This window comes from Acomys russatus, chromosome 25 (assembly GCF_903995435.1).
Source record: "Acomys russatus chromosome 25, mAcoRus1.1, whole genome shotgun sequence".
Classification (NCBI taxonomy): Eukaryota; Metazoa; Chordata; class Mammalia; order Rodentia; family Muridae; genus Acomys; species Acomys russatus.
Genome location: NC_067161.1, coordinates 42,095,793 through 42,116,858, shown reverse-complemented (window position 1 = coordinate 42,116,858; position 21,066 = coordinate 42,095,793). Strand labels below are relative to the sequence as shown.

The following is a 21,066-nucleotide window of genomic DNA, read 5'->3' as shown; positions in this document are numbered from 1 at the left end:
ATTCTTTTGTTGTTTTTATATCTAATGTAAAAAACTGTCATAGATCTGAACCAAATTTTCTAGATTAACCTGTAAAAAATGTCTTTCCTGGAAAGTAAAACCAAACCAAAGTATTGTGGGAGCTAAGGAGCAGGAAAAAAAAAATTCCATGTATTTCTTTTCTAATTAATAAGAAAATTGCCATAAAATTTTCTATAAAGGTAAAACCCTAGAAGTTACCTTTTATAATAACATCGTGTACACAGATATTCTCAGCACGCGTCTTAAATCTGAGGTATTTATTTTATGAACATACGTGGCACGATACCCAGACCGAGAACAGGCACCTGATGCTCACTCACTGGGAGGGCGCAGCAGCAGAGGATGCACAGGAGAGTAAAGTGCCCTCACTGTGGGGAGAATCAAACTCACATATTTGGAAATCATGATAAAGTCATTGGAAAAAAACATTCTTAAAAGCAGAACTTCTGGGGTCTGGGGGTGCTCAGTGATAAGAGTACTTGCCTAGCATGTGCTGAGGCCCTTGAGTTCTGTCCCCAGCAACCAACCACCCCCCAATTCATATAGCCATTTATTCATTCATCTGTTCACTCTTCCTTCCCCCCACCCTAGTGATGAACATCAAACGGGGGCCTTGTACACACCAGGTGCGTGTGTATACTGCTCCTTCCTTGACCCGCACTACAATGGGGCAGTCTCACAGTGTAACCAGCACACTTACTGCCAGCCTTTCTACCCACAGTTGAGCGAGAAGCCTCTGTTGTAATAGCGAGCTCACACCCATGCTCAGGACACGGCACACGGCCATTATCTGCCCACAGACTGGTGACAATCCCATCCTAGCCACGGTCGCTGAAAACTCGCACTACAATTCCTGCTATGAGGACAGCAATAGAAACAGCCAGTGCCATCCCGCGGTAGACAATCAGCTGTCTCCCAGTCAAGACCTGCCCAATGGTGTGCACGGCATACTGGCTGCTTTCTTCTACTACCAGCTGGCCGGTCTGGCTCTCCGGTCTGATAATATCAGGCAAAATCACTCCATCAGTAACTTCTCTTTCCAAGATCGGCAGATCTGTTTGAAGAGAGCAGTGGGATATCCATTTTGTCACTGGAGTATTAAAAAAAAATGACCCTCAGTTGTGTGTTACTTTGTGTGAAATTACATAAAGAACATTTAATGGGAGAGTTCAGAATTGGCCTGGTAAATTATGGCTGAGACAATTTTATTGTCACAAGAGCAGGAGCTCATGAGCTCAACCTCTTTGGGAAAATTGAGTTTCAGACTTTATAAAGCAGAAATGGAGCTGTAAAGAGAGTGGCCCTTTACCTGCTGGGGCGGGGGTCATCTCCTTGTTGCTTTTTAGCCCCGCTCGAACTTGTGCCTAAAAACAAGGCTACATGAGTAAATGGGAGTAGCTTTTTGTTAAAAGTTCAATTTAAAGCTAGTTCTGAGAGTCTATAATATCTGAAGCAGCATATTTCTGTGGCTGTGAAAATGTCACATGACATGCCAAGAGATGATAACACCAGAAAATGGCTGATCTTCTCCCATTGTCCCCAGCTGGCAGCATTAATGGAAAATCTGAAGGTTTAATATGTTTGCACTTATGCCTTTAGTGTCTCCAAACATGAATAAAGGGACCAAAATCTAAAGGTAAACAGCACCACCATCTAAAAGCCAATCTATTGACCAAGTCAATATCAACATGTACGTAAGAAACGTACAGTCATCACCACAAGGCAAAGCCGAAGGGATCAGAAAACTAAAGGGCGACACCAGAACTCCTGAACTTACCTCCTGTCTCTTTAAAAGTCCTTCCTTGCCCGGCGTGGTGGTGCACGCCTATAATCCCAGCACTCGGGAGGCAGAGGCAAGCAGATCGCTGTGAGTTCGAGGCCAGCCTGGTCTACAAAGTGAGTCCAGGACAGCCAAGGCTACACAGGGAGACCCTGTCTCGAAACACACCCCCCCCTGGCAAAAAAAAGAGTCCTTCCTCTTAGCCACCCCACCCACCCATGTTAGGTTAGGCCTCACCACAGTGAGATGAGCACTCAGTCTCTGTTCATATACGAATGAGTCAGCACCATGGCCCAAATGTCCAACAAACCACAAACACCTAACACATTACTTCTTTGTAAGAACAGACCAAAAATAAATTTTTTTTAACTGAAGCCTTAAAAAATTCTAATCAGCATAAACAGGAAATTATATAACAGAAAACCAAAAGTATTTTGAAGCCAATTCCTGTTTGTTTGTTTGTTTGTTTGTTTACACTGAGTCTTGTGGTCAGAAGACAGCAGGCCTCTCTAATGAAGAGGACCTCTCTTCCTGTCTCCCTTCAGCCTTTTCACAGTTAACATGGCTCACCATGCAGTGTTTCACTGTTGTCTCAAAACTGGTGGGGTTTTATTTACCATCTTACCTGAAAGGTGCCTTCCCAACCCGTGGGTCAGGCACTGGTGTGTTTCACCTGGAAGATGCCTTCCCAACCGTGGGTCAGGCACTGGTGTGTTTCACCTGGAAGATGCCTTCCCAACCGTGGGTCAGGCACTGGTGTGTTTCTGAGGGGCTCGGAGCCTGTTACCTGCTCCGCAGCTCTGCTCCAGTTTGTCCTCATGATGTAGACCAGGTAGGAGAGGGCTTGGAAGAAGACACAGACTATCAGTCCAGCCCAGAGGCCTGTGGACACAAAGTGAGCATCAACGATCAATTCTGTTCCCACGATCATCAAAGTTCTTCCTCAATAACCCATGATCAGTGGAGCAAAAGTTCAGTTAAATTCACTTCTCAAAAACCTTGGATAAGCATGAAGCAGAGAGGACCAAAGTCTGCTGCCGAGCTATGAGAGACTCTGCAGGGACGGATGATGAGCAAGGAGACACACCCAGAAACTGAAAGAGTGCTGGGTGTGTGGCAGGCCCTCTCTGGGCCTTGATGCAAACCTGCAGTGGAGTCAAATGACTGCCGGGGTGTCTTCTGAGGAGGAGACTTGAGGGGTGAGAAATCAGGCAGGGAAGGTGCAGGCCAGCAGTGCAGACCGAGGCAGGAGGAGCCAGCTCGGGAGAGGGGAGAGGCCAAGTAGGAAATGGCAAGGTAGGAGAAGGCCATGGAGGGCATGAAAACTGCAGAAGAATCCAGGGTCACTATGTATCCATCACAATGGGGACCCAGAAAAGGGTTTCAGACTGGCATACATACGCATGGGTGTGAGACCGGTGTTTTCTAAAGCTGGCTTTGAAGGCGGGTGTAGTGGCTCAGGCCTACAATTCCAGCATTCAGGAGGCTGAAGCAGGAGGATAACAGCTCACGGCTATCCTGGGACTCATGGTAAGTCCCAAAGCCATCTGGGAAACAGAGTCAAAGTGACAAAAGGGGAGGGGGAGGAGATTAGGGGAGGGAGGAAAGAAGTAGCTTGCTTGGAAGATATTCCTCTAACTGAAAAAATACAGAGACTTGGGGAATGCAGAGATGGCTTGGGGGGTCAAGAGTATTTCCTGTTCTTACAAAAGACCCAGGTTTGGTTCCCAGCACACACATGGTGGTGGTTCACAGCTGTCTATAACTCTAGTCCCAAAAGATTCAATGCCTTCTTGTGATGTCCACAGACACTGCACATAATACTCTCAGGTACACACACATTACATAAATAAATACATAAATATTTTAAAATATTGAGACTCTAAAGGAGCTCCATAAAAGAATATGTATAAGGAGAAACTATTTTTTTAATGAATGAAGAAATATTTAATGGGTGGTTGAACTTATGAAAAGCATTCAACCTAATATTCAAATAAAAAATGAAACAAAGGGCCTCTGCAGTTAACCATTTAAACTGACAAAGATTAAAAATAATTATATTAAGTGCTGGCAAGATTGCAAGAGATTTGAACAATGAAGAAACTATTTCTTAAAGATTTTTATGTGCATCAGTGTTTTTCCTGAATGTAAGTGCACCATGTGTGTGCAGTGCCCGAGAAAGACAGGAGAGGGCGCTAAATCCCTCTAGAACTGGAGTTGTGGCAGTTGTAAGCTGCCATATAGGTACTGGGAGCCAGACCAGGGTCCTCTGTAAGAATAGCAACTGCAGCCGGGTGTGCTGTTACACGCTTTTAATCCCAGCACTTGGGAGGCAGAGGCAGGTAGATGGTTGTGAGTTTGAGGCCAGTCTGATCAACAAAGTGAGTCCAGGACAGCCAAGGCTAACACAGAGAAACCCTGTCTCGAAAAACAACAACAACAAACCTCAAACCCCAGAAAACAAAAACCAAGACTAGCAACTGCTACTCTATTGTGCAAAATAAACGGTTTTTAATCACTTCAAAGTGATCTCTTCTATGTCAGCAGTCACTGAAGAGGGAGCCACACAGAGTTGGGACTCGCTGTAAATTGAGACTTAATCATCTGATCTATTCATCAGCAGTTTGCTCTTTCATAAACATTAAGCAGGAGCTGGAGTGATCCCTACAGGCGAGACGCAGATGGAATGACAGTGTATAACCTTAGATGCCGTGATTCCATCCCTGGGAACTGATGCTACAGCAAGGCTCAGGAACGTGTTAGTGGTGCGTATGTGTTGGGTGCAAACAGGGACCATTCAAATGCCCACTTCCAGAGAAGCAGAGAAGAGGTGCCACATAGCACAGCTCCTCTGCCAGCTATAACTTTGAGTTTTGCAAAGAAATGGGGGGAAATACAGCTTGTTACATAATAAAAATGTTCTGGCTGGACAGAGAATGGGAGGCGTGGTTCCACACATATGGGGCAGTAGTGAAGTTCTCTAATTAGAATTTAAAAGTGAGGAAGTAGCCAGGGCATCATGCATGGCCGGCATCCCAGCTCCAACTGCACCATTTTAATATGAAATAAAATTCATTGTTATAAAAACAGATGTAGAGCAGGTAAAAACATGAGCATATATACAAAGTTCATATACAATTTTTAAATTACTTTGCACATTCTAAAGATTTTAAACCTTAAAACATTTCTAAGAGCTATATAGTTTGTTCATGTTGACACAATCAAAGTCCAAACAGAAACTGAGATGCACTCAGAAGCATAAACTTCTTTAAAATCTCAAATTAAAACAGCTTTGTGGGCTGGGTGTGGTGGTGCATGTCTTTAATCCCAGCACTCGGGAGGCAAAGGCAGGCAGATCGCTGTGAGTTTGAAAACAAAACAAAACAGCTTCGTGGAAGAATTGTAGAATGCTTACAAAAACAGGCAATTTTTATTTTATTTAACTTGCCCTGGGGCATACAAAAAAATGCAGTGACTTTATGAAGCAAGGACTGTGTGTAAGTAATGTCGTTAACATCTCTAGCAAGGGCTGAGGGTGTGTCTCAGCGGCAGAACGCTCACCTCGCTCCTGCAAGGCCACGGGCTCGAGCATGCACACCCAGCAAAAATCCACATAAAATACAACTACAGTGAATCGAAAAAGTTCACATGAAATGATGACATAAAAATCCAGCAGTTCAGTTGTTATGTCATGGTCAGGGTGATTAGGAGGAAGATAACACCCCTCACCTTCATGTGTGATCTAAGGTTAAAATTAAAGAATTGTTTTCAAAGGCACCAAAAACATGTGTGTCAAGTCCTCAGACATTTCTGCGAAAAACATTCAATGAAACGGAGTCCACAGCCAATTCTTTTACATTTTAATTTATCATTTGTATGTGTGACTGTGTGTGGTCGTGTGTGCGACTGTGTGTGTATATAAGTGTGCATGTGTGGTTGGATATTTATATGAATAATGGTGTGTGTGTGATTGTGTATGTGATTATAGGTATATACGATTGTATGTGTATTTAACTGTATGTGGGTGTGCACTGTGTGTGTAAGAGTGTGAATACACATGCCATGAAGTCAAAGGACAATTTCTAGGAATTGGTTCTCTCCTTTAACAATGGATTCCAGGGACTAAATGAGGTCATGAGTTCACAGCAAGTGTTTTTTACCCTCTAAGCCACCTCGCCAGCCCTCCATAGATACTTCTTAAACATGATTTAAAGCCATATGCATACATGCACATTACAGTCTCAAATCCATCATGCCCTTTAATGGAGACACAGTGGGAGCATCGTGAAGTCATGAAAAACAGTAATTCCAGAGTCGCTGCCAGGGCTCGCTCCTACTGCGGCAGGCACCATGACGGAATGGTCCCTCTTTCCACAGAACAACTTTCCAGCCAACTGCTTTCCAGCTCAAGTGACTCATCTCACTACAACAGTAAGATCTGGGGTGAACTGCTAAGGGCTCAAACACGTACCTATGATCCCAAGTTTAGCAGCAAACATCAGAGACACTCCGATAGGAAAACCAAACCCGTAGTAACCAATGGCGTTCAGGACAGCGCCTATCTTTTGTTTTCCTGTACCTCTCAGGACCCCGCCACAGGTGCCCTGCAGGGAGAAAACCAACAGTGTTGTGACAGTCGGGTACCCGCTCATCACATGGAGCTGTCCCAAAGCTGAGGAAGGACAGCATCCTGTTTCAAATGCTGCTAAAGAGAGGAAGGACCACAACAGTTTAGTTACAGGGTCCTCACGTCATGTGCTGGGTGCTGTCAGCTTGACACAAACTATAGAGTCACCTAGGAAGAGGGGACCCCAATCGAGGAATCGCCTCTATCACATTGGGCTGTGGTCATTTCCTTGATCAATGACTGATGTAGGAGGGACCAGCCCACCACGGGTGGTGCCAACCCTAGGCAGGTGGTCCTGGGTTGTATAAGAGAGCAGGGCCACGGGGAGCAAGGAAGTCAGCATACTCACTGCAAGTGCATCGAACAGATGAAAGGGAGCAAAAATGGGCATCACTTGACTCACAAGGGAAGTTATGTCCCTGTTACAGGAGAAGGACGGTGTCAGTGACTTAAACACATCTAGGTCAGAGAGACAGCTCGGCTGGTAAAGGTGCTTCCGGCTGAGCCTGATGGCCTAAGTTCCATCCCCAGGATTCACATGGTAAAGGAGAATCAACTCCTAGAAGTTACCTGCTGACCTCCTCACATGTGCTATGACACACACACACACACACACACACACACACACACACACACACCAATTTTTTTAATCATAAGCCTAACAACTCCATGCACACATTACAATTTTTTACAAATTAAGTATATGATAAAATCTTACTAATTCAAATTTTATCAGTATATAAAGTTTTTGACACTATAGAGGATTTTTTTTTAAAGGTTATTCGAGACAGGGTTTCTCTGTGTAGCCCTGGCTGTCCTAGACTTGCTTTGTAGACCAGGCTGGCCTTGAACTTACAGAGATCCACCTGCTTCTGCTGGGATTAAAGGCATGCACCACCACTCCTGGCCTATTGAGAATTTTTTATCCTTTTAAAAATAATTACTTACTTTGAGACAGAGTCTCACTAAGTTGGGCAAGCTGGCCTTAAACTTGTGATCTTCTTGTTTCTGCTTCCTAAATAACTGCAATTACAGGTCTGTGCCACCAGGCTAGGCTGATGATAATATCCATTTTATTCCTAGATCATTTCTTATACTCAAATAATTATGTAATTATTGTTACCAAAAACACAACAGAAGTATAAGATTGAGTCTGTGATTTTTGCAAATCACCACCTCAAGTGAAGTGGCGATCCCCACAGACTGCCCTGGCCCATGAATGTGCCTGTCTGGGGACAAGACCAACCCAAGGCTTTCTTCTGTTTGTCAGAGCAAAACTCCACTCAGACCTGATGAGTGGCGTGGGTGCTAGAAGAGTGGGGTGGATTCGCACGGGCTTGTGTCATTCAAACTTGTTTCAAGTCTGTGTCTGCCTCTCCTTCCTGGCTTGGCTTCAAGCTTTCCTGTAAAATGTAGGGCAGTGCCCCCTCATATCCAGAAGAATGCAGGTAAGAAAGCATAAAAACAAAGATGGCTTCTGGATGACTGACTACTTACTCATCATTGGTGAATATGTAGGCAACCACGTCCTTCAAGGCTGCGAGCAGAATTCCCACCAGCAGCGCACAGACACCTGGGAAATACAGAAGGTGTCAGGGGAAACAACAGTTCTCCAGAATGTGGCAAAGCTTCTCACGGGAGATTTGCGTCAGTTATTCGAGACTGCAGCTGGGCTCCGGGATGCGCACCTGCAGTCCCAGCTGTGTGGGACACGTTGAGGCAGAAGGATTGCTTCACCTTGTGACCTGGGCATTCATAGCCAGCCTCAGCCACGTGCTGAAACCCTGTCTCAAAATCAGGGTTACAGTGTATGTTTTACTGTCTGTGTTTACTTAGTTTACAACTAAGACCTGCTGTCCTTTATTCCTTCTAAGGACGCCTGCTACCCACAGCTGGACCCTTGGGATCGTGAGGATTACATTTTGAATGTGTTTGTTCCTCTAATACTCAGGGTGAAATTTCATTCCCAACACATAACAGGGTGACTGAGTCACGAGAGCCCTGCTGCCAGCTGTGGGAGGTATTTTCTAAAAGAGCCTGGCTGAGGTATTTGGCCCCTTTTCCACTTCCTTCTCTTCCAGCACATGAGTTCCCTCCCTTCAAGACAATAGGACACGGAGCCCATCTTGGAAGCCGTTAGCAGACTTCACCAGATAGCTAGGCCTGGCAGTACCTTGGTCTTGGGCGTTCCAGTCCTAAAAGCTGTGAGAAGTAAACTTTGTTCGGAACAGATTTACCCATCTCAGACATTGTTCTGTGGAAGCACAAATACGCGCAGACATTCCACCGAATTCAGTACGGATGTCAGGGCTAGTGCTCACCGGCGCACAGGAGAACAGTGGTACAGGAACATCGGGCCTGCTCAGCATTCCCGGCCCCCAGGGCATTGCCCACTCGGACACTGGCAGCCACTCCAAAGCCAAAGGGCACCTGGGGATTAGCAATCATAAGGCACAGTTGAGAGAGAGAGAGAGAGAGAGAGAGAGACAGACAGACAGACAGACAGACAGACAGACAGACAGAGACAGAGACAGAGAAATCTGCATGTTCATGTGGTAGAACATGGAGACTTCCCCAATCTAGGTTCTAGAGAGGGGTCTTACAGCACCCAAGCTCTGTGACTAGAAACAGGTGGCTTGGCTGCCTCAAAACCAGATTTCTTCCCTAGTAAAGAAGTAAGGTGCACACTACCCCCAGAGCCTCAGTCCCAGCAAGCCAGAGCAGAGCTGGATTTGGCTGGGGGCAGGAGAGTGGGGCTCCCTTTAATGGTGAAGCACACACAAACTCTATTGTAACTTAGTTTAAAATACATTCGACAAGGTCAGATCTAAGTCAATATACAATAGATAATTTCTAAAAATTGAATAAACTACGTGAAAGAGCACTTAGACCTTCTACTGTGGCACACATGACGGTTGATGAAATCGAACCTCATAATTTCACTGACAGTGGGACAGATGAAACAGCACTGTCAACTGGATGAGATGCAAAACCACGTGGGAGACCAACCTCTTGGCATACCTGTGGGAATTATCTTGATTAGATGGAAGTGAGATTTACCCACTGTGGGTGGCACCAGTCCTTAAGCTGGATTCCTGGACTGACTAAAAAGGGGAAAGCCGTGGGCTGACTGTGGTGGTGTATGCCTTTAATCCCAGCGCTTGGGAGGCAGAGGCAGGTGGATGTCTGTGAGTCAGAAGCCAGCCTGGTCTACATAGCAAGTTCCAGGACAACCCAGGCAAAATAAGACCTGTCTCAAAAATAAATGAAGGGAGGGAGGGAGGGAGGGAGGGCAAGACAGCAAGAGGGACGAAGAGAGAGGAGATGAGCCCACGCTTGCATGGCTTTGTTCTTCTCCACTGCTATGAGACCAGCTGCCTCAAGCTCCTGCTGCTGTGACTTCCCCGCCAGGACGGACTGTGACCTGAAACTGTAGCCTGGTTCCTTATAGTTTGAAATCTAACTTGAGTTTGATAAAAAAATTATATATGTTTTTAAGATTAAGAAATTTAAAGTGGGGTGGGGGAGATAGCTTAGCATGTGAGGTGTGCTTGCTGCTCAGACAGACATGAGGACCTGAGTTCAAATCCCAAGCACCCAAGTAAAAAGCTCGTCATGACCACGCAAGCCTATTATAACCTCAGCACTGCAGGGGTAGGAAGAGGGACAGGAGGGTCACTGCAGCTTGCTGGCACCAGCCAAGCTCCAGGTTTAGTGAGAGGCCTTGTGATAGAGTAACATTACCTAACACCATCCCCTGGCCTTCCTTGTGAGTACACCTGCACACATGTACACATAGATAAACACACACACACACACACATTTTAAAAATAGGTATGACTACACAGGAATATGTAGGCCTTGTGTGCCCAAAGTCTATATAAACATCTTTCAGTTGGAGACAGATGAGTAACATGAAAAGGCCACAAGGAAAATACATTATTTTGTACAAGCAATACATGCTGTAATAGGTAAACTTTTAAAAGAGCTTCTGGCTAAATGGAAGAAAATATTTATAAACACATATTGGATATCTTAAAAAGCAGCTGAATAACCACTTCGTGTGGCACCTTCCACCCCCTGGATACAACTAGTAGGGCGTGCACCTGCATGCCTCGGTAGCTGAGCAAGAACACCCAGCATTAGAGCAGCACCGCAGGTGCAGTGCCACGCTCCTGGGGAGGAACTGTGAGAAACCACAGACCAGAAGACACACCGAGGGAGGCAGCGCCCCAGTGTCTGGAAGCTCAAGTGGCAGCACCCGAGGCAGAAGGCACGGTGCCCAGGATGCCGGCCAGGCATAGGTGGGCCTCCCTCTCACTGCACACGGGCTAGCAGAGGAGCACGGGTGGGCCAGCTGCCATCTAGAAGCCGGCCCTTCCTTTGTTGTGGTGGGGGTGGGGTGGCTGGAGTGAGGGGGCCAGACTGCACCTCACTCACAAGGCTGAAATGAGCACGGCGCTGATGGGTCCCATCGTTACACTGGAGAAAACTCTCTAAACGAAAGAACTGGAGCAGCACGTTGACTACACATTTTCTTTCTTCCTTTCTCCTTCCTTCCTTCTTTCCAACACAAAGTCTCCCTAAGTAACCCAGGCTGCCCTCAATTCACAGTCTTCTCCCTCAGCCTCTTCTTTGTCTTACAGACCAATGTATTCATCCATCCATATGTGTACATGGACCATTCCATACATCACCAGAGTTCTGAGAAAGCTGAAGCATGCATCCTCCAAGAAGAGGGAAGGTAAGAAGAGGCCACCAGCTGTCAGCAGAAACAGAGCAGATGGCTCAGGGAGCAGAAAAGACCATTTAAATGTTTAGCTCGGTGCCCTCAGAGATGGCTAAAGATGCCGTGACATCATGAAGAAAGAGGGGAAAGAAAGAAATGTTCTCAGAAACTAAAAGCAGCATTTGACAGATGATAAACAGAAAGACATCACTGTGTGTGTGTGTTGGACGGCAGGGGTGGCAGGGAGGCAGTGTGTGTACATGCACACAGTGGAAGCCAGGCATCAACCCTAGACGCTCTTCCTGGTGAGCAGCCCACCTGTTTTAGGGGTCTATTATTGGGACCTGGGGCTCACCATTTAAGCCGGATGGGGTCTTCCTGTCCTCACCTCCCTGCCTTGGGGACTACAAGTGCACACCACCTGCCTGACTTTTTATGATGTGCCGAGCCCTTCCCCACTATGGCAACTGAACTTCAGGCAGCATGTCTCCTCAGCTGCCTCTCCTCCTCCCTTTCTGACAGCTGGTCCTTTGGTCCTGGTTCCTCATTCCAGAGGTCTTCAGTGGCCCAGAGCCACACCAGCCTCGCCACCTCCACACAGAGAAGATACAGGTGTCACTCATGCTCTTACCATGTAGGCAACAGAAGCCAGTTCGTAGATGACCGCCTGAGCTCCTAGTTCTGTCACATTGACAAGACCTAAAACAGCAACTCACACAATACAAGTCAAATAGTGGACTGGAGGAACCATTTTCTTTCTTTTTGCGGGGTGGGGTGGGGTGAGGTTTTGTTAGTTAGTTTGTTTGTTTCGAGACAGGGTTTCTCTGTATAGCCTTGGCTGTCCTGGACTCACTTTGTAGACCAGGCTGGCCTCGAACTCACAGAGTTCTGCCTGCCTCTGCCTCCCTGAGTGCTAGGATTATAGGCATGTGCAATCGCGCCCAGCCACCATTTTCTTCATGAAACTAAAATATATATATTTATACATGGGTATGTGTGTATGTGTGTGTGTGTGTGTGTGTTACAAGGCTGCAACTACACTATGTGTCCAGCTTCTGGCCCATTTAAGATAAGCCAAGAATAGCTCAAAAGCAAAAGCCCTAGCCATCTCTTCCTGACAAGCTGCCAAGACCTCAGGCACAGAGCACGATGTGCTCACTCTAGAACCCCCGCTCCATCAGGAAAGACACCCTGAAGAGCAAAGCGGGGTAAGGAGAGGTTCCTGGGGTTGCAGGTGTCTCAGGAGTCAAGTGGCGAGAAGGGAAGCGGGACATCGTGTACAGCTTTGGGGACAACTGAAGCAGGCAGTGTCCATAGCACACCATGGCTGCCGTCTGAACTATGAACAGGCAGAAATAAGACCAAAATAATTACAGTTAGTCACAGCTGGCACATAGCCAAACTCAGCTGGCAGCCACGGCACCAGGTGGTCTGAGAGCCAGGACAGCTGGGTTGGGGAGTTTGTCCTCCCATTCCATGAGGCTCCCTTCCCTTGTTGGCATAGCAGGAGGACACAGCCGGAGTGAAAGCCACGCCACTGCACATGCCTGGACTGCCCGCCCCTCTAAGTACCCCCACAGAACACCAGATAATAGAAGCAGAGCTCCCATTTCTGGGAAGCCCCTGGGCTGTGACTGCCCAGGCTGTGTGCCGGTTCCCCTGGGTGCACACAGACCTGCAAGGAAGGTCCCGACCTCGAAGGTCCACCACTCAATGCACACCATGAACATACTGGGGATGGCCAGGCGAATGTAGGAGCCCCACTCCTGGAAGCACTCCCTGGTCCAACCTGGAGAAGAGGCGAGAAAGCAGACATGCACTGTGTAACAGCCACCACCTCTCACAAAGCTGGAGACAACATCCAGGTATTTCCCAACACAAAGCTCCCAAGTCACACCAGATGGGGTGCGAAGCCCACGGTGTTACTGGGCCTCCATGACTGTAGCATTTACCCGATGTGCTCAGTGGATGAAGAGAAAACATTTAATTACTTTCAGCAGCTTCAGCTCAAGGTCCCCTGTTGGCTAGGGGAGCCTTGCTGGAGCAGCAGAAGAGGCTCAACTCTTCATGGTGTGGAGCCAAAGAGAAGAAAGAGGCCAGGCTCCTACGATCCCACTCATGGCCAGGCTCCCAGTGGCTGGAGCACCTTCCACTAGGCTCCCATCTCTTAAAGGTCCCACAGTCTCCCACTAGCACTGCACTGGGGATTAATCCTTTAACACACAGTCTGTGGTGAACACTACAGCACCTGCCAGGCAGCTGGTACCCCCTTTTGCTTGTTTGGCTCACTCTCTTAAGGATGAGAAGACAACCCAGCATCGCCAACTCTCTTGTTGAATTAGGGTATTAGTAAAGGCCTATTGCAATACCTGCCCTAGGTCCTAAATGATTGACATAGAGACCTGTAGATTTATTCAACAAGCTTTAGGCACTGTGACTGGGCAGATATTCATCTATTCTAACCTGATTATGCTAGTCTGGCTACTTCCTAGCCATGATACCCCATGATACCTGTCATCTAGCTTAACCCTGGCTGCTCCTGCTCCATCTTGGTCCTCACGGTGACCTCCTCATGGTGGCCTCCTCACCCATCTTCTTCCTTCCTCTCCTCTTCTGGTCCCTACCTGAAACCCCCTTGGCTCAGAATGGAAGTCCCGCCTCCTGCCCTCTCTGCCCAGCCACTGTATAAAGAGCTTCTTAGCCAATCAGAGATAATTGGGGAGCATCCTTTATACAATAGCGATACAGGAAACTCCTCATAGAAATGACAATGCGCACTTCCAGGCTGCAACCAGATCTCAGGGCACAGAAACCAGCACCTGAATACACAGTGCACAGGACTGTCCCCCACACACTTCCTCTCAAAAGCTACTGAAGAAACCAATAATAAACAGTGAGTTTATAGGGGTAGAAATGTATGTCATCAAAGAGACAATAAAAAATATTATAACCACGTTACAGCACAGGACGCTATATGGATAAAATATTTTGAGGTAAATTTAGAGCACATTTATAAGTGTGGGCCTTAGTCACATTCCATACAGGTGTGCAGTCACACTCTTGCCGAGTTGCAAGGTGTTTTATCATCCCACAAAGACACCCCCAGGTTATCAAGATGGCAGACAAGCCTTTTTCCCCAACACCCACCCCCACCCCCCAAAACTAACCTGTTTTCTGTGTCTGTGGATTTACCTCTGTGGTATTTCACATTGAAGGAGCCACGTCTGTGTAGGAACCAGGCCCGACTGGGCTGCCTGCCTGTCTTGCTGTTTCATGGCCTGTTTCTAGCAGCTTCCATGTCTGTGTTTATCTTGGTTAGCTAGTCATGTTTACTACTCTGAGAACGCACCCCTACCTTGAGACTTTTCCTCCTGTGTGCAATCACCTCTTGAGGGATTTCACCTGGAAGGAGGATTCCTGTTTTGCTGCCTATAAGAAGGCTCTTTGGAACTCTGAAGGGAACGAGAATAATAAACCTGCGGCTGCTGCTCTCTTAGCACGAAGGACCCGCTGTGTTAGTGTGTGTGTGTGTGTGTGTGTGTGTGTGTGTGTGTGTATGAGTTAAACCTCAGGAAGGTAGGAAACGGGCGTGTTGGAAATGGGTGACGCAGGTTCGTCCATGGTTCTGGTGGATCAAGTAGTGAGACTGTTAGAGGATCAAGGCACCGGGATTAAGCAGGAGAGTGTTAAAGATTTTATAAAAACAATAGAATTGAATAGTCCTTGGTTTATGGTATCGGGAGAGCTAAATATCTAAGATTGGGATCAGGTGAAGTCTGGTCTCCAGAGGACTTTACGAAATGAAGGGTCCAACAGTGTTCCTATCGCTACCTTTTCGTTATGGCGTCTTGTTAGAGATGCGCTTAGGAGCGAGGACGAGAAAATAAGAGCAACTAGGAAGTTTGGAACTTGCCTTAAATGAAGTGCAGGAGGAGCATTCTGTAAAATCTTTGGCCCCGTCTGAGATTGCCTCTGATATATCTTCTTCTAATTCTGAGGAGGAAGAGGCAACTTTAACCTCTGAGATACGGGCCCTAAAGAAGTTGTTGAGGGAGTGTAAGATTGAAGGAAAGAAACTAGAGGAGAGCGGCCCCCGGCGTATAACCCAGATTACCAAAGTCAATTATCTTTGGCAAAGCCTTCTGCTCCCCCTCAGGGAGTAGTCTTTCCAGTAGTCGAAGTGCCTCACCCAACTAACCCAGGGCAAATGCAGAGACAGCATGAAGCCCTCCAGTTTAAAGACATAAAACAGCTTAAGGATGCAGTTATGGCCTATGGTCCTCATGCCCCTTTTACGATTGCCATTTTTGAATCCTTCATAGGACAATTCTTAACACCTAGTGATTGGCAACAAATGTGTAGAGCAGTCCTCAGTGGGGGTGATTATTTGCTTTGGCGCAGTGATTGTCAGGAACAGTGTATTCAGACCGCCGCAGGTAATGCAGCAGCTGGGGTTCCACAGAGAAACGTGGATATGCTAGCAGGCATGGGTTTGTATACTGAACTTAGTGCCCAGATACAATATGACCCAGCTGTGTATGCGCGGATTACAACTTGTGCCACGGGGGCTTGGAAGTCCTTGCCTAATAAGGGGGCAGGAGAACAGCTGTCTAAAGTGGTCCAGGGACCCTCAGAGCCCTTCCAGGAATTTGTTGATCGCCTTATGCAATTGGCAGGAAGGATTTTTGGAGATGTGGAAGGAGCCATGCCTATTATTAAACAATTGGCCTTTGAAAATGCTAATAAGTATTGTCAGGAAGCCCTTCGGCCTTATAACTATAAAAGTGTGAATGACTATCTGAAAATTTGCCGAAGTATAGATACTACTCACATAATGGGGAAAGTAATAGCTTCTGCTGCTCAAGGACAGTCACCTTCTGTTTCAGATGTGGCCAGATAGGACACCTTAAGAGAGAATGTACTCAAAGGGAGACTGAACAAGCTCGAGATAGAGTTGATCATACTAAGCCAGGTTTGTGTCCTTGTTCCCAACAAGGTTATCGTTGGGAGAATGAGTGCCGCTCTAAGACAAATAGGCAAGGGAGGCCAATGCAGGGAAACGGGTCCCGGGGTCAGCTCCAGACCCTGTCAAGACACGTGTGCGGAGCATTGCAGACACCTGCCTTTCAAATGATTCAACCTGTGCATTCTATCCCCCAAAGAAACCCATTTTTATCCGAGATCTCACCCGGGGACAGCAGGCAGTGCAGGATTGGACCTCTGTACCTCCACCAGAGTCATATTAACAACTCAGATGGGCCCCCAGGCCATTGGGACAGGAATTTTTGGTCCGTTACCTGATGGCTCATTGGGACTGTTGCTGAGTTGAAGTAGTGCCCTTATGAGAGGTCTTAAAGTTATTCCTGGAGTCATTGAGAGATGGAGAGAAATAAAAATTATGGTGGAAACTACTAAGGGTATTCTGGTGATTCCCCAAGGAGCCCGTATAGTGCAAATAATCCTAGTACCTCAATTCTGAATAACCAACCCATTTTTAAAGGAAAAGAGAGATGAGGGAGGGTTCAGCTCTACTGAGCCAGTGGCTTATTGGAGTGCAACCCTTAATGACCGCCCTATGCTTGCACTGAAAATTGATAGCAGAGACTTTAAAGGCCTACTGGACATAGGAGCGGACACCTCTGTCCTTTCTCTCTCCTATTGGCCTATGGCCTGGCCACTGCAACAAACAAATATCCAATTGCAAGAAGTGGGAACAGCCAACACTCCTTTTCGCAGTACTAAGATGTTGACTTGGAAGGATGAGGAGAGACATCAGGGAATATTTCAGCCATATGTCCTCCCTCATATTCCTATTAATTTATGGGGAAGGGATATACTGGAAGGAATGGGGGTTGTATTGACCACACAGCCAGTACAAAGAATGTTAAATCAACAAGGATTTTGCCCAGGAGAAGGTTTAGGCAAAAACCTACAGGGCAATAACTGTCCTGTTTCAGACCAAGAGATAACTCTTTGCCATCCTTCTGATAAACAGGGGCTAGGGTATTTTCCATAGGAGCCATTGTTGAATGGCCTCCAATTCCCACTATTCCTATTAACTGGAAAAATGATACCCCAATTTGTGTTGAACAATGGCTCCTGTCTAAGGAGAAGTTGGAAGCTGCTAGAAACAGGACATGAAACAGCAAGACAGGCAGGCAGCCCAGTCAGGCCTGGTTCCTACATGCCTGTCCTTTGAATCTGGCTCCTTCAGCTTGATATTTCTGATGACCCTCCACAGAGCCACACCCATCTGGACCCTTCCTCCCTTTCCTGGCTGAGTGATACATGTAGGTTGCTTCCCTCTCAGCTGCTGTGATCATTCATGAGTAGGGTCTTTGCATACACAACCATCCTTTTCTTTTTTAATACGTACCCATGAGTGGAATTGCTAAGTTATACTGTAGCTCTGTAAATTTTAGGACAACTGCAGCAGATTAGACAGGGAAACTGTGAGGACATGGGAAAGAAAAGGAGCCACACCCCAGAGCTTGCCAGTTGAGGAGCAAGTACCCCAATTATCATTGACTGTGAATATCCTTCCAAAATAGATATAATATTGCTTTTACATTTAGGTATTAAGACAGCAATGAACCAGGCTTAAAGCCAGAATGTACATGGCCTGAGTAGGGCCTCATTCTTCTCCTGGACTCATGCTTCTAACCTGCGGGTTATCTGAGGTATACACATTCCAGGACATCCACTGACAGCCATGCTTGTCACTCCACTTTCCCTCAAATGTCCCACTATCCTTTTAAGGCTGAGTGTGGAAACACAGCCTCTTGATAAACTCCTGGTCACTGAGCTATTAGAACTGTTCCTTGTGACACTTCAAGTAAAGTCCGCATCTGGGCAATAAAGAAGTCACAAGGATCCTATGGAATGTTCTAGAACCTGAAGACCTTAAAAGAGGTGTCCCAGTCCCAAACACCTCCTGCTTCACAATGTTAGATTAAGGTGTGTCTGTCTGTCTGTCTGTCTGTCTGTCTGTCTCTGTCTGTCTGTCTGTCTGTGTGTGTGTGTCTGTGTGTCTGTGTATGCCCACCCACCCAGACTCAGTTCCCATTTGCTGTAGAACACCGAACCCCAACACCCAGGTTACTCAGCAGCTTTTCTGAACCATCTTGCCTCAGAGCTTTTGAAATAGTCCCCAGGTCTTATGACAGGCAGCAGTCAAAGACCTGTCCCCTCTTAAGCCACCACCTGAGAATAGCCTCCTTCAGTATGTAACTGACTTCGTAATATAGGACCAATGGGGGGAAAACTCACTTCAGATCAAGTAACTTCTAAAGCTTGCCTCCTGTGGTTAGGGTTTTCCTTCAAGGGCTCAAATCTCTTGAGAAAAGGTCCAGTCCCTGGGACGTCTGTTACTCCAAGGCAAAAGGAGCCTTTTCCATCATAGTAAAGTCAAAACTATAGAAATCCGACTTATAAAACTACTAAGGACCCCTTGGACGTGACAGAGTTTTGCAGAATTGAGGTTCCCATGACAGCTGTCAATGTGGCCCAATTCATCCCACAGCAGCCATCAACATGGTCCAACAAGACTTACTTAAAATGTCATGAGATTTTTTTTTTCCTTTTTTTTTTTTTTCCCCAACATGAGGGCATGATCCTCAAGGGTGAACTCTGTAGATGGTTGTGTCAATGCCAAAAGGTTGGGCACACCTCTGAGGGGCCGAGGAATATCGATTAGATGGAATCTCTGGGAATGACACAGGCCTTGGCCTTCTAAAACAGGCACTTACCTTGGTCCCATTGTTAGTCCTTCCTAATCGTGCAGATTTTCTCTGCATCTGCATAATCAAAAGGGGCAACTTCACCCAAACTTGGAGCCCTCCCATCACCCAGTAGTGTCTCTCTCCAAGTCATTAGACTTGATGGCGCTGAGCTGGAGACTGCCAGCTGTCGTTCTCTTGGTTGAAGAAGCATCTAAATTAACCTTAGGTTAAAGTAACCCAATGGTTTACTTCCCTCACTAGGTCCTTAGAGCTTAATTCAAGGGCCTCCCACTAGACTGCAGATGATAAAGTCAATAAATAGTAGACTTAGGCTGAGGCTGTAGCTCAGGGTGTTGGCTTAGAATGCATAAAGTCCTGGGTTCAATCCCCAGCACTGCGTCAATGGGGCATAGAGTGGCATGTACCTGGAATCCCTGCACTCAGGAGTTGCAGGCAAGAGGACCAGAAGTCCAAACTCATCCCTGGATTCATAATGAGCTCAGTGTAGGGTCTGGGACTCATGAGACTCACAACAGGAAAAAAACCATACTAGACAGTTCTCTATTTAAAAAGAATTAGTGAGTGTGTATGTGCACATGTATGCCACAGTGTGTGTGTGTGTGTGTGTGTGTGTGTGTGTGTGTGTGTAGGTCAAAGGACAACATATAGGAGTCAGTTATCCGCCCCCACCACAGGTGTTCCAGGAATAGAAGTCAGACGCTAAGCCTTGGCAGTAGGTGCCTTTACTCACCAGCTTGTGCCATCACCCTAGACTCTGCTCTTACAAATGCCAGAGATTATCAGAGAACCCTGACGGGTGATTCTCCTGTGAGGTCCTACCCCTGAGGCGACTGTCCAGCATTCCTGTGTAGAAACAATTGGCCTTACCTGCAGAGGTAGAGGCACAGGGCTCCCTGCGTTCCCAACCCGAAGCTTGTGTTCGTAGACAGAAGCAGTTTTATGTGGTGGGACACAGGCTTTCAGGGCGTTTCACAGGAAGCCTTAGGGAGTCTTAGACTCCAAGGACCCATGTGGGTAATTTCATATTAGCCTGGAAAGCAGAACTAATGCCCTCACTAGGGCTTTCCAACTGATCTGGAAACGACACAACATTTATACAGATCCTGTCCATCTACCCACATGACCCTCACCCATTGAAACCATCCGGGAGGAAGGGGCCACCTCACTGTTCATAACACCCATATTAAACATGCCCCTGATTTTGGCTCTGACATCTCTCTGGGTGGCCACCAAGCCCATCATCTGCACAAATGGCAGCCATCTTGGCTTCTACTCAAGACTGCCTCGCTTCCCAAGGCCACTCTCCCTCATCTTGAGTCTACCCCTCAGGAAACCGGCAGGTTCTGAAAGGGTTTCACAGCCCCCAGAAGGATGATGGTTGCAGACCCTGGAAAAGAAGACGTTGTGTCCCTCAGCCTCCCAGTGGAAGCTCTTTTTAACAGTTTCCACCAGGCGTGTCTCAGGAAGCCACGCCCACCATACTCTGAGCCTCTTCTGAGTCACTTCCAAAGCCGATCCTGAAGGCATCCTCAGAAACCTCCTCTTTAGAGCCTATCCAGCGGTGGACAACTATGCTGGGGGAAGATTGGCAAATGAATTTCACTCACTTTCCTGTAGGCTTTGATCTTTTAAAAACTTATCTTATTTGGGGTTCTCCAATGCCTTCCAACCCACCTACCCTAGATAAGGGAGAAAAGAGGCTAACGGGAACAGGAGAAGTTGACCTTCTTAGACTCAGTTCCTTGGGCTGATTTCAGTCTTCATCGTCATCAGGATTCCAGCAGACCCATTAAACAGCAAACCAGAAATTCAGCAAAAGTGACTGCAATCGCAGCAGCTGGAACCCGGAGCAGCAGCGGGAACTCAGAACCTCAAAGCATTTTCTGGAACATTTCTCTCTAGGAGCGTCTCGAAGTGGTCACAGTAATGTGAAGTAACGCAAAAGGCAAAAGCAAAGCCTCTGGTTTGAGGCTCAGATACAGACATATATCTCCTCTCAGAGTCCATACCAGGATGCTTATCAGTTGACAAAAAACATGCCCCAACATGAGATAGTTCCCCTACCAGTGAAAGAACATCATGTGCCCTCTCACAAGTCTGTTTCCAGCAAACACTGTACACCCTCACCCAAGGATGTTTCACATCCTACATGTACAGATGGTTGTGA

The 21,066-nt window shown here is 46.8% G+C and overlaps 1 protein-coding gene across 1 annotated transcript; it reads right to left on the bottom strand.

Moving 5' to 3' along the window:
- Positions 1-647: 647 nt before the first annotated feature.
- On the bottom strand, positions 648-19,642 carry LOC127207938 (multidrug and toxin extrusion protein 2). Its single transcript, XM_051167286.1, has 10 exons — positions 19,630-19,642; positions 12,833-12,946; positions 11,789-11,856; positions 8,750-8,858; positions 7,926-8,001; positions 6,778-6,847; positions 6,273-6,405; positions 2,589-2,683; positions 1,331-1,385; positions 648-1,075 (listed from the first exon to the last, which is right to left on the bottom strand). Exons 1-10 carry the CDS (start codon positions 19,640-19,642, stop codon positions 840-842), a joined length of 969 nt encoding a protein of 322 aa, XP_051023243.1. The 3' UTR covers positions 648-839.
- Positions 19,643-21,066: the final 1,424 nt, after the last annotated feature.